General features: G+C 39.2%; 1 protein-coding gene across 3 annotated transcripts in view; it reads right to left on the reverse strand.

The window, feature by feature from the left end:
* Positions 1-12,866, reverse strand: part of sez6b (seizure related 6 homolog b) — a 240,620-nt gene extending 227,754 nt beyond the window's left edge. For all 3 annotated transcript variants that reach the window (XM_085244805.1, XM_085244804.1, XM_085244803.1), the window contains exon 1: positions 12,459-12,866. In XM_085244805.1, the coding sequence (XP_085100931.1) occupies positions 12,459-12,534 (76 nt within the window). In that variant the 5' untranslated portion in view covers positions 12,535-12,866. The remainder of the gene's footprint in view (positions 1-12,458) is intronic.
* Between the last annotated feature and the right edge of the window lie 1,054 nt (positions 12,867-13,920).

The raw sequence follows: 13,920 nt of genomic DNA on the forward strand, positions 1-13,920 counted from the left end.
TTTCTGTCTTGTCTACTCACTTTTCCTCTGCTCAGTTATTCTCTTCCTCCTCCATAACCAAGACTCTGCCTTTCTGTGACATGATTTTAGCCAAGCTCGGTTTTTGCCCACCCCGCCAACCCAGGCAGCTCTGTTTACCTTTAGAATATAGATTTAAATTAGTGGACAAAAAAGGAGGATTACTATCACAGCCTTTACTGACAAGTGTTATTTCTCTCATTCTCTTCCAAGGACAACAGAAATGTGTGACACAAAAATAGCGACTTCCCTTGTCTGTCTACCTTTAAACAACAAACTATGACCCTCCTCCCTCTCCTCACCAAAACAGCTCACTGGATGTGAAGCAGCAATCTAAAAGAGAGCCAAGCTGTCAGAGTCCTAATCATTGTGGAGAGGCCTTTGGCTCTGTATGCACAGAAGAAGCCAGCCCCAATTAGACAGGTGTACACTGTCTGCCAGTGCATGAAGGAAGAGCGGACAGGGCCTGTCTTCTGTATAAACAATGGCCATGCGCCACTGCTGCTGGATCAATGCGCCTCCAGTACCCAGTGGACTGGACTTAGAGGCAGCAGCAATGGCTGAGATGGACAGATGAGATGTTGACAGAGAAGGAAATGAGCAATCACCCAGGAAATGAGAAGCAGTTACTGTCGATTACAAACTTGTCAAAGCTGCTCAGTTGATGTTTTCTGAGTAAGATTTTGATAAAAGACAAAGAGAAGGCTATATATTCGTCAACTATAAAAATAACAAAGAGAGATTGGACATCCTCTGTAGCTAAAGAGAGTACAATTTTTAACAAATTTGACAAAACTGTTCTTTAACAAATAAAGAGACATAAAGAAATCCCTGAGATCAGACAAAATATGCATCAGCATATAAGTCATTTGCAGAAGTGGGAAGCAACGAAGTATAAATACTATACCGTGCTTAAGTAGAATTTTCAGGTATGTGTACTTTACCTGAGTAGCTATTTTCTGACAACCTTTTCCTTTAAGTTTGTACATTTTTAAAACAAGTATATGTACTTTCTGATCCTTACATCTTCAAAACAGGCATATGATTGTATTTAGTATTTCACATCACTGCAGGCCTTGAAACATCAAACCGGTTTAAGTCGAAACAGTAACACATGAAAGGCGAATAATCACCAGGGCATCTCATAAAAAGAGATAAAAGAAGCAAAACCATGCGCCATAGTCAGGGGTTAAAATGGGCTGTTGTTTTTTCTTTTGTTTGGCCCAACACCAAAACAACTGCAGGTACTTGGTACTGGCATACTAGCTAACCCTACAAAAGTGGAAACATAAAGGCAAACATAAAGGGAGTAATGTTTTTTAACACTCTGGTCAATTCAAATGCAACATTTCTATCACCTTGACAGCCATCAGCAAACACAAACTATCTATGTGTAGTTTGTTGCACAGTGTGTCTGCTAGCTAAAAGTACAGCTTCTCTTGGACGAAAAGAATGAGAGCTAACTTCACTCAGAGATGGAGAAAGATAAGAAAGACAAGATATGAGAGGAAGAAGAGAGGTAATATTTAAATTTAAACATCCTAAACATCAAGTTTCACTGGGAAAGTTCACTCTGCCAAATAAGATCTGAACCACTGCAGTGCAGTACTCCCAACACCCACCAACTGCTCTAACCGAGAAACTAAATTTTATGATCCACTGAATCAAAGGCAGCAGTTAAACCTAAAAGCACAATAATAACATTCACCTGAGTCGGTTGCTAAAAACACATCATTAAAAACTCTTAAAAGGGCAGATTCAGTACTGTGTAAAGCTTTAAGACCAGACTGAAAACCCTCTAAAATACCATGTTCCTCTAAAAAGGACATTAAATGCTTGTAAACTACCTTTTTAAGAGTTTTTGAGATAAAAGGCAGTTTGGAAATATGCCTGTAATTTGCAATAATATCAGGATCAAGAGCAGGTTTCTTGAGCAGAGGCTGAATTACTGCACATTTACAACAGCTCCAACACCAGACGACAAATGACTTTTTACAATGGAATGTACAAATGGTGCTATGGTGAGTAAAAAGCTCTTTGAAAAATCATGGAGGAAGAGCATCATATAGGGAACCTGAGGGCTTCAGGTGAGAAACCAACTCCTGCAGGCTGAGCAAAGAAACTGTCATAACTGGTAGCAGAGCAAAGGACACGGATAGAAGGGTCAAGAGCAGAATAGGAAATCTGCGCTTTCACACGTGATACTTTATCAATAAAAAAGTTTAGAAATTTTTCACAAATTTCCTGAAAGGACTCGACACCAACAGCGCATGAAGGACCATCTCAATAGTTTTTAATAAAGCATGAGGCTTACATCAATTTGCCTGAATAATAGCAGCAAAGTGTTTCCTCTTAGCGTCATATCTGGATTTAAGAATTACTGGAATTACTGCAGTTCTGATTAAAAACAACAGAGAACTGTCCAGCAGTGGAAGGGTTAAAACATGACAGCACCCAACAACTGCAGCAGGACAAGGGCAGCACACCTGAAGGTTGAAGTCCCCAGAAATAAGGACATGATTGTGTTTTGGCATAATTTCAGCCAACAGATCAGAAAAATTAGTTAAGAAGTCCTTATTGTATTTGGGGGTTCTGTAAACCACAACACAGAGCACTGTGTGAGAGCGACTCAGCTCAAACACACGCAGTTCAAAGCTACTAGGTGATGTTGATAAGGACAGTGGTTTACATTTATACTGCTTCTTTACAACAACCGCTAGGCCTCTGCCCCATATTTGAGCAGAGTTTAAAAAGCAGCAGGCATCCGCTGCAAGTTCTGTGAATGCGCTGGACTCACTAGCACTTAACCATGTTTCAGCTATACAGAGGAAATTTAGTCCTTGGGTGATAAATAAAAGTTGTATTACTCAACAATCTAGTGTTCACAAATCCAAAAACAAATCCAATCAGCACATTTGTGGCTGACTGTGAGACCCCACACAGCAGCTGCAGGTTAACCCCACACTGACAAAGATGAGGAGTGAAGATCCTACACGGCTGGAACATCTGATCCAAGCCAACAACAGGCACCAGCCAGGTGTCAATGGGATCCACGGGCACAGATCCATGTTCATTCCAAGGAGCCGGGGAAGGGCACACCAAGTACGCCTTAAGCTTCACAAGCAGACCACTGCGCTTGCACCAACTTCTGAAGCGCTTTTGCCATGAGACTGAGGCCAGGGTGCGAGAAAGGTGAGCTGGAATCCCAGATAGGAGTGGAGACAACGCCTTATGTCCAGCATAGTTGCATTAGTAAGTTCACTGGCAAAGAGTGGAAGCGCCATCTTGACAAACTATTGAGCAAAAATTAATTGAATTGAACTGAAGACGTAGACAGGTCAGTTTGCTCTACTATGAATAATTTAAAATAAAGAATAGCGTGTCAACGGTGCAAAGTAGCTGTTGTGCCATTGGCCAGAGTAAGGTTACCTTGAGTGTAACAGAGATGAATTTGAAGTTAAGCTGATGATGCTTAGGTTCATTTATTGAATTCCACCTTCACACTAACATTATACTGTCTAGTATAATGTTGTAAAACCGGTTAATATTGGTTTTAACCGGTTTTACATGGTGCACCGTGAACATTTAAAAAATAATAATAATAATAATATTTTATTTTTTTTTACTTTTTCACTTTTACTTGAGTAAAGAAGCTGAATATGTACTTCAACTTTTACTAGAGTATTTTTAATACTAATATCTGCACTTGTACTTAAATAAAGAATGTATATATTTTTGCCACCTCTGGTCATTTACTGCACAGCGTCAGACCTGTCAGGCTACAGGCCCTCCACCTTTGAGTGAAGCCATTCCTCCTAAGCTGGGCTTATACTCATCTCAAAAGCAATGTTTTAATATTTAGGCTCAGCTGTGACTGTGATTCTGCACAAGACTGTCTCTTCCTTCATGGTGTCCGATATTCATGGACTCCTGCCTGTGCATCCCCAGCTACTTACCTAAAGAACTCACCCATCTTGCTCTGTGGAACTCCAGATCATAGGCAAAACATCTCTAGCCTTCTAGCATGCAGCTTCTCCCATACAGCCAGCCTCTGACAGAAACTCTTCTCCCTGCCCAATCTAAACCACAGGTCTCTGGTAACCTCAGCTCCAGTCACCCCTGCAACTAACCTCCCTTAGAAACACACTCTTCGGATTTCAAGGAATGTTTCAGTCAAATATTCAGTTATTTGCCTCTGCCTGTACTCCTGCCTCTACTAATTCTCCCTCTCCCCTTTTACAGACTCCCTGAAAGCCACATAAAGGTATATATGCCACACCTTAATTCAGTTTTTTTTTCATCACTGTTGAAGCTTGTAAATAACCCACTTTCTTGCACAACTCGTTGTTTTGCCTGCTCCTTAGGTCTACCCACTTCCACAAGCCATCACAAAACCAAGGATGAGAAGAAGAAAAGGGCTTTGGGTAAAATTTAAATATGGCTACATGTTAATGCCACTCATGCAGGTTTAACTGCTTACCTGATTGGATTTAGACACAAAAACATCTGCTGAGTTTAGACAGGATAGTCGCAAAGAACAAAAGCATCCATGATGAGGGAAAAGTTTAGAAGAATGAAAAAATTGGTTCTCATGGTAAGGTATGATGAAAGCATTGCATGTAGTTTTTCTCTGTGTGTTTTTTGTTTGCTTGTTTTTTTTGAGTTGTGAACCTCTTAGTGGAAACCACAACCATTTGCTGATCACATTTATTTATTTATGACCATAGTGCACCATCTTTGAACGGCTTGGGCAGGATTATGCAACACGTCGAAATTCTTTTATCATCACGTTTTTAAACATGAACCAGCAGAGTGCAGTGATCCACAGTCACCAGACTTCAATTTGGGAAATGGGAAACTGGCATCAAAAAGGTGCTGCCTGCAAACCGACAATAACTGTTTGATGCTAACATGTCAACAAGGAGCAGAATTTCTGCTCTATGTTCATGCCCATTGTTGAGTGTATAAGCTCAGTGACAAGGTGTCACTAAGCAAGTAGAGCGTACAGTTTAAAATAAAGTAAATAATTTGTTCATCATTGGTGAAAACCTTTGGAAGGTCAAACACAGGGGAGAAGCCAAAAGTAGCTTTTACCTAAAATAAATGGTGCAAGATCCAAAATAGATTGCTTGAGGCATAGCAGCAAACCAAATATGACTGACACTGACTATTGATTTGCAAGAAATACCCCAAGGTGCTCTTGGATTGATGTTAAGTGACAGCTATCAATTAGGCCATGCTAAGGATTAATGTACCAGTTTGAAATTCAGACTGTTAGAGTGGACTTAATTGTGTCTGTGTGCAAAACTGGATTCAGAGAATTCTTTATTGTCAGATTTAAAGTCAAAAGAGACACTCTCAGCTCAATGTGTGACTCTTCATGAATGTTCTGTAAAGGCCACATGAAGCAGCATTCAGAGATGTCAGGATGTGGGATGTGATAAGATAAGATAAGATAAGATAGAATATAAAGCAGATGCAATTCAAAATGCATCATCTGCCATTTGCATCATATTTAATTTAACTCAGAGACTCTGTCATGGGAAATAGCAAACTGGAGAGGACCCAAAGATATTGTAAAGCAGATGAATGCAGCCTTAGGAAACCAGCTTTGATTGACAGAGATGAGGGTAAATACTTCACAAGAGCACTGTTCACTTCACAGGGACTGCTATCCAAAGAGAGAAGAGGAGATGGAGAAAAGGGAAAATGAGAGTGCTCCACCTCTCCACCCCCTCAGCTCCTCTCTGAAGGTGTCAGCAGTTGTATGTAAAGAACCAAAGCCGCTATTTCCTGTGAGAGGGAGCAGCAGTGAATTTTGATAAATCTCATTTCCAAGTGAGTGCTTTAAAGAGGAAAAGGCTGGGAGACAATTAGAAGGAGATTGTAGTCTCAACACCCTGAATAGCTCTTGATGAGTGCAACGGGTGAGTTTGGATAGGTTAATCAGTCGTGATTGTTACGCAGGTGTTGAACAAGTAACCCTTACGTCCTCCACCTTAAATTATATGATCATCACATTCACCAAAGTGTGTCTTTTAATTAAACAGTGTCCTTTCTCGTTGTCTTTTCTTTATTCAAAAGCGTGAAGCAGTGCTGATTGCATCAGATCAGTGACACCAAGAACAAATTGCTTTTCTGCTGTGGCAGGGATGATGAAGGGGGCGGGGAAAGGGTGTGTATGTGTGTGTGTGAGAGGCAGAGAGATACAGATAGAGAAGGAAGAAAGGGTCTCTTATCACTTCTGAAAATAGTTCCTATAAACATTTGAAGGAGTTATATGAATTAAATGAGGACAGGTTCTGAAAGGAAGAAACCGTTTTATTCAGCAAAAGATTTAGTCAGCCATGTATGAATGTAACGAATGACACTTGTGACCAAAGCTTGGTACTGTCACCTGATAATTCAAAAATAGAAACTTCTATCTTCTAAGAGTAGGAGCTAAAATGAGGTTTCACTGAGGCTTCAAAATCAAGGCAAAAGGGTGACATCACAGTGACTGTGGATGGCTCAGGAAGTATAGCTGGTCATCTACTGATTGGACTGTTGCTGGTTTCTCCAGTCTGCATCGTATCCTTGGGCACAATACTAACCCCAAGTCGCTCTCCGGTGAATTCATCAGAATACGAATGTGTCAATGTTAGATAGAAAGCAAGGAGTTTTGAGTGCTCTTGTCTGTCTTTTTTATAAAATCCCTGGAAAAGGTATTAAGAAAAGCTTAACAATGACACAGGGAAAAAATTTAACTTTTGCCAAACAGAGAAGCATAATTCATCACTCAATAGAACACATGTCTACTGCTGTAGAGGCCACGGCAGTTTGCTTTACACTACTCCATCCGACAGTTAGATATTCTATGTTTTTATGTATTAGTTGTGTAGGTACAATCCTCTTCCACACGTTGAAGACTTATGTAAGAACCCAAAATATACTAATTCATCTCTAAGAGAAAATATAACATAACTTTTGGGGTGTGGTAACACCCCAAAAGGGTGCTGTTTAAAAATTGGATCACTTCTATTTGCCAAGGGCACTATGCAGCCCCTTCCTTTAGACCCTGAAAGCTGTGATGTCTATGTGTTTGGTGCACTGTGTTGTTGTTGGCCTATAATAAAGCCCCTTTAGCCCAATCAGCCTTGCAGCAGCCATTAGTGTCAGGCAGCTCTCCCAGCAGAGTGCTGACAATGATGACAGGCAGTGGCAATGCAAGCAGGCCCTGGGGGTGGGACTGAGGGCATCACTTGCTCTGGGTCAGCCAGGGCCAACATATTTATCTGGGTAGTAATCTGAAGGAAAAAGGACAGACTGTCTGACCCCAAAACCTCTGAGGCATCATCAAAACAGGTTCTATTTCAGGTCTACAACTACTTGCAGTTATATTTCCATTATTGTGCTTAAACTGCACAGAATGCTACATGAAAAGAGACAGTATAACAGAATAACAGAGCAGCAATCAGCAGTGAGTGTAGTAGCAATGGCAAAACATTAAGTAGAACCAGGACTGATCGCTCAGGTCTAAGCTTCAGGATAAAACTGCCCAAAGCTGAAAATGCAACATTGTCAGAGATTTACTTTGTCATGGAGCTACTTCTTCTCTCTGACATATAGTACATCCGCACTGTTGACATGTGCTGCAGTGTTAATTGTGTAGAGGTTGAGCTGTTTCACATTGTAATTTTCCCTTAGTATCCCATATGGAAAAGATATATATAAATCTTATAAAGTTTTTATCTGTCTTGTATGAAACTTGTATGAAAAGCATACAAGAGTGAAAACACATATAAGATCCCTTGAAAAATTATACAATGAAACTTGTATGTTTTGTATACTTACTAAAAATATATATGAAAGTAATGAGAAAGTGGCCACTTTCATGAGTAAATCATATATGTTTTGCTATTTCTTTTCCATATGGGATAGATCTGTTAACAAGTGCCCCAGTTCTGCAAAGTATTGTCTTCCTCCATGTTCTGTATCATTACCAAATGAAAAACCAAACCAGCATCCTTTTAAATTTTAACAAAATATGTTGACTAATTGAGATGCTGTGGGTACAATGTGTAGCTGCACTTTATGTTTAAATTCAAGATCTCAAACCTATTTTGCAAGTCATGCCATAATTTTTGCCAAAAAAAAAAAACACAGGACTTAAGTCAACTTAGGTCATATTAAAAATAACTTGATGATCACTATGACAACCAAGCAAGCAATTACTGGTAAAGGCTATGAGACTCTTGTATATTATAACAAATAAATTGCTTCAGATTAAGTGGTTTACGCCAAATCTGTATTTCAAGGACAAAACAAGGAAAGTGAATGACATATATTGGTGCGTGCAGAATAAACTAAGGTTGAAAAGGATTGGTCATGGACTCTGATAGTAGTTTCTGGGTTGCACCTTTGTTGCCACTTGTTATAGTTCACATTTTGATTAACTATGTTTTTTTATTCTTTATTGGTTGTTCCTATTTGTACTGAATTACTTAAAATTGGAATAATTATCATTAGGCAAGATTAAAGTTATAGTTATCACTTTATAATGGGCATTGTTCATAAGTAGTAAACTGAGTTAAGCTTGACTTAATAATCATTTACTGTTAACTAACAATGACTAACAATCCCCTGGACAGTCATTGTAAAGTTGTGGTTCAAACAGTTCAAATTCACTTGTTCACACCCGAATCATAAAACGCTGTGTTCACAAAAGAGGATGCTTGGGACAGGGTCAGATGGTGGGAGATGATCAGCTGTGGTGAACCGTCCCGGCTGGACGAAAAGGAAGAAGAACAAGAACAAGAAAATATAAAACGTTGTGTATGCAGATGTCAACAGAATATAACTGTCAGCTTATTTTTGGCTCAGTATATAAAAAAGGAACAATACAGAGCGAATAAAATTGGGATTTTGTTGAGTCATTCTGTACATCACAGTGAACATCGTGTCTGCCTTTATGCCTGTTGACACTGTTTTGTAGTTGTAAATGCAGAGTAATTTGAAACACTTGTGCTGTATTAACAATGGAAACACGAGCAACCCAAAGAAGTTAACAGCCTAAAAAATTGATTTCCAGACCATAGAGACATAAATAGAAACAGATAGCTGTCTATGTACCTAAAAAAGACACAAAAATGTATGTTATGCTTTGGTCGTACTGATGTTGAAGTATTTTGGATTTGTAATAACATGAATGTAACACACACCACTGGATTTTGTTTTGTAAATAGAACTTGGTGCTAACACAGTCCTGCAAAGAAAATGCCTGCCTTCCAGAAAAATGAAAGGTCAAGGTCAACTACAAGCATGATCCCTGAAGCCAACAGTGAACCAAAAAAGACAGACTTTATAACCTCTGCTATTCTGCTTTCCAAAAAGACACTAGGTTTATTTCATGCAAGGCTTATTTCATACCATTAAAGCTTGCTGAGAGCACACCGTTTTGTGCATCAGTGACAGTGAAGAGCTTTGAATAGTAAGAAGTGGCAGCCAAACAAAGCGTCTGCAGGGTCCTGGCACTTCCGATTATAGGCTAATCAGAAGCCAGGGTCAAGGATAGCAATTACTAACATAAAGTATCACATCCCTTGGGTGACACTTGTCTATTAGATCAAGAGTAGCGTCTCATAAAACCGATTCATTAATTTAGTGGTGAAGAGGGAAGTAAAATGGACAGTACTATACAAGCATAAAACATGAAATGTTACATGTTTGAATATTACGTATATTACAAAAGCAGGCCAATCAATTGGTTAAAAAATTGTTAATACCGAAACACACAAGTGCCACATCTCCTTGAATCTTAAGCTTTACAACTTTTTTAAGACCACTAGCAGCTAGATTGTTACAAATTATGCATTAAACTAAGCATTCTTCAAACCTACTGGGATATCAAACAGCATCTCTACTTTTTTATCTTTTTTGTCACAAGCTACCTCAGGACGCAAGATTGAGCACTACACCAAAAAAGCAAATTTAAGCTTGACCATTACCAAATACTGCATTCTATATATCAAAGGCTAAAAAACAGAATTTTGAAAAAGCTGTTTACAAATTAAAAGCCCCAAAATCCCTACTCATTGTTTCTAATTTAGACACAAAAGCAACCAAGGTCAGGTGAAGTATCTTTGCATGAGACACTTTGTGTTATACTAAATTTTTACACACTCAGAATAAAACTTTGTTTTTATCCAGGTTTTCACTGTTCACTTCCACAGCTTTTGATTACCTGAAAACATGACTGCCAGCAATGTAATTCAATAAAGAGATTTTTGCTTAGTCAATATCAGATATATGAGCATAATTATGAGCTAGATTATTTTTCAAGAACATTTAAACATAATAATGGTTCCTTTAGGGACTCTTTAGCCCCAGAACAAGTTCCTTGGATGACAAGTTCTGGGGACAAATTAGATGCATATGTCATTCAACCTATTCAATCCTGGTCTGGATCCTGGGTCAGACCAGTCAGTCATGCCAACAACAGGCCATACATTATTTATTCCATGAAACTCCATTGCTTGGGTAGACTCCAATAACTTTACACAAATAATTTACTGTGACTTTTGTTATGAGATTCGAACCTATTAAAACTTCAATCCTAGTGGCTCGGGTCAGAAAGTTTTTCAAATCCCAAACTAATTCTAACAGCTTCAAACTGTTTAGATAAAGTCTTCTCTAATGGACAAACTTAGGAGAAGGTGGACCTGAATTTTCTCTGCCTACTTCTTTTTGACCTCAGTCAAAAATGTCAGACAATCAAAACATTAAAATCACTGATGACTTAGATCAGTAATCTTGTTGCACATCCTCCACTCCAGTAGCATTCGCAATCATCAGCGACATCTTACAGCCCCAGAACAAAAACTCCTCAGGAATAACACCTCAGTAGGTCCCATGTTCATGACGTATTGTAGGGGAAAAAACAATAACACAAAATGAAAGAAAACAAAAAACTGTAACATAAGTCTCTTCTCCTTCATGTCAGCCCAAAAGTGTATACAGCACTACAGAAGTTATTAATCTTCTATCTTGAAGTAACTCTACAAAAAATACGAATTTTATGAGTTTTGACATTTGACATTGACAGAGAAAAATATGTATTTGAGCCTTTAATCTGTGTGAAGATATCCACCAACACTTTCTGAAACATATTTATATTTTCAGCAACTTAGTAGCTTACCTTTTTACCCTTAGAACTGTGAATTTTTAGTGTACACTAGCAGTGCAGTACAGTCAAAAACACACTTGGTCTATATTTCATTTTGCTGTGGAAACACAAACATACTAAGACTAATTATGTAGTGTAAAATTAGTACACGGCTCTGCTAATGGAAGTGTGTATGGTGACAGTAGCAGCAGTCTAACAGGGAACAGTTTAACTTTGTGACATCAAATTCCTAGATGAGACTCAAACCAAATGGCACACTGAGCAGTTCATTCTAGCTATGTCATGATGAATCCTCTACTCTACTTACTTATTTAGTAAGTGACACTTCTAACATATCACAATATAGATCTAAAAACAGGCATCTGACTCCGATCATCCGAAAAATGTGGATTCTGCCGGTGTCGGCTACACCTACACAGACATGTCTAATTAAAAGATGAGTGACAAAGCAGGGGCTTCTCCTCAGATAACTTCTTTACTTCATAGAGTTCTTGTCATCTGTCAAAGAGGCATGTATGATATAGATGATATGATAACAGTTTTAATGCTTAGACTAGGCAGTGTTGATAAGTCAATTCTTAGGTATCGGGCTAGGGATTCAGAAAATATTAGGCGAAATGTCGCCTAGCCTCTATCCGGGGAGACGTCTAACACCATCCATGCTTTGTTGCCCTCTGTGTTTTGTTGGGAAATATGAAAAATGTAGGAAAGCTGTAAAGCCATTCCTCTGTTATGATAAGAGCACTGAGAAAGATGCGATCTTTCTTTGTTGTTTATTAATGTATACATTTTATTTTTAATGTATTTGTTGTAATTAGTTAGTAATGTTGAGGATGGAAAATTGCATTTTTATCCGCCCGCTTGCCTCTGGACTTATAAATGAATCATATACTAAGTTGTAACGGTTATTAAAGTTTGCTTTCTGCTATGTAAAATGCGCCTTGATTGACAACTTTAATGGGCTTTTAAGATTTGTGCTGCTCATGTTTTTATCGGACAGCAATGTAAACAATCAAACCTGAAATTTAGCCACAACCTGTACGCACTCGTGTCTTCCTCACAATAACCAGTGCGTTTTATTCGTAAGCCGTGTGAGCACATGGAGGAGCTGGAAAACGGTGGAAACGGAAAGCGTCCATTACGAAAATAAGACAAAATCCACCACCCAAGCCTCTAATTCTGGAAAGCGAAGTCGAAGGCTGAAAAACCATGTAAGCACTCGGGATAAACACGGGAACAGCTTTTTCGAAATAAATATAATTTGAACAGTTCTTACCTCTGGCGTCCGTGTCTTTGACCACCGCCACCAGAACAAGCAGGACAGGAAAATAATATCTCATCCCATTCATCATGTTTTCCCGTTTAGCGCTTCTTGAGCCTTGGAATCAGCACTTTCCCTCCGACGGATCGAAGCACCGAGAGCTCCGCCGAACAACGACTACACACACTGCGTGCTCCTTTGGGTGACTTCAGCCCGGTTTTGCTGTCTGAACGTACTCATTGAAGCAGACGACGGGCTGTTATTTTCGTTCCACCAACACGACTACAGACTACAGACTGTACTCTGTGCGATGACTGGAGGCTGTAGAGAGCTGCTGTTGCCGTTGCAGCGCTCTGTGTTCTACTTGCTAGGAGACTCCTCTTCAGGGCAGCACTGCCGCCGAGCATTCAGCACTGTGAACAGCTCCTAGCGTCATCCAGTGGAACACAGGAAAAACAGTTGGAGCTCAAAGTTTGGTCTAAAGACAGTGATTCTTTTAAAGGCTAAAAGTGAATTGTGAACGTTTGACGTCAGATCACTGATGATTATGCATGCAATTTCTACATTTTTCTATATTTTGATTTTAGTTTTGTTGCAATTAATGAATTTATATGCTATCTGATCCTTTGCATTAAGTCCTGCATTTGGAACCCTAGTGTAGTAAAAAGGTAATATATTACATTCTAAATTGAAATAATGCCAAGAGAAACAATAATGATCAAAAGAAAGAAAATCATTGGAATTTGATAGCTTCTGTGAACATTATTTTTATCTTCTATTGATTCATTTTTTTCTAAACCCCTCAAGAAGCGTCTAAACTTTTGTGTGTTCAAAGAAATTCAAAGTGTGAGTACTGAGGTTAGCTAAATGTATCAGTGCAGACGTGTCACTATAGTCTGGGTGTTGCCTCTATTTTCTAGTTTTTTTAGTTTCTGTTTTTGTTTTTTGTTTTTTCATTTTCTTTAAAAAAAAATACACAAGCCTTACATTACTACAATTTTCTTGCACTTATATAAAGTCTATGGACTTCATTTTTGCTGAGATGTCATGGTCTGGCAGTTTCTGCTGGTCGACCTGCCCATGTGCATGTTTTTCTTTGTGTTTTGTTTCTGACTTCCCTCCCCCCGCCTCCTCTCCTGTGTGTTTGTGTGTGTTCCACCATGCCAGTTTGTGGGCGTCATCAGGCCAGAGGAGTTTCCCGTGCTGAAGCCAGCCACACCTGTCGCCCATCTACTTCACCAGCTGCCGCTGATCACCTTTGTCAGTGGCCACTACTTAACTGGGTGGATGAGTTTCAGTCGACACTGGATTGCTGAGTTATTGAGTTAGTGAAGCCCGGGGTCTGACCAGAAATATTGCTTTCATGCATTTCATGAATAGGCCACTGACCTTCCCGTCTTGTCTTAGCAGGTTTTGGAGAGGAGTGTGTTACAGGAGCGGAGCGAGGAGCATTCCTAGCATACCTTCACAATACATT

Source organism: Mchenga conophoros, linkage group LG14 (genome assembly GCF_057382185.1).
Source record: "Mchenga conophoros isolate Kocher_MC1m ecotype Shallow Benthic linkage group LG14, M_conophoros_male_GT1.1, whole genome shotgun sequence".
Classification (NCBI taxonomy): domain Eukaryota; kingdom Metazoa; phylum Chordata; class Actinopteri; order Cichliformes; family Cichlidae; genus Mchenga; species Mchenga conophoros.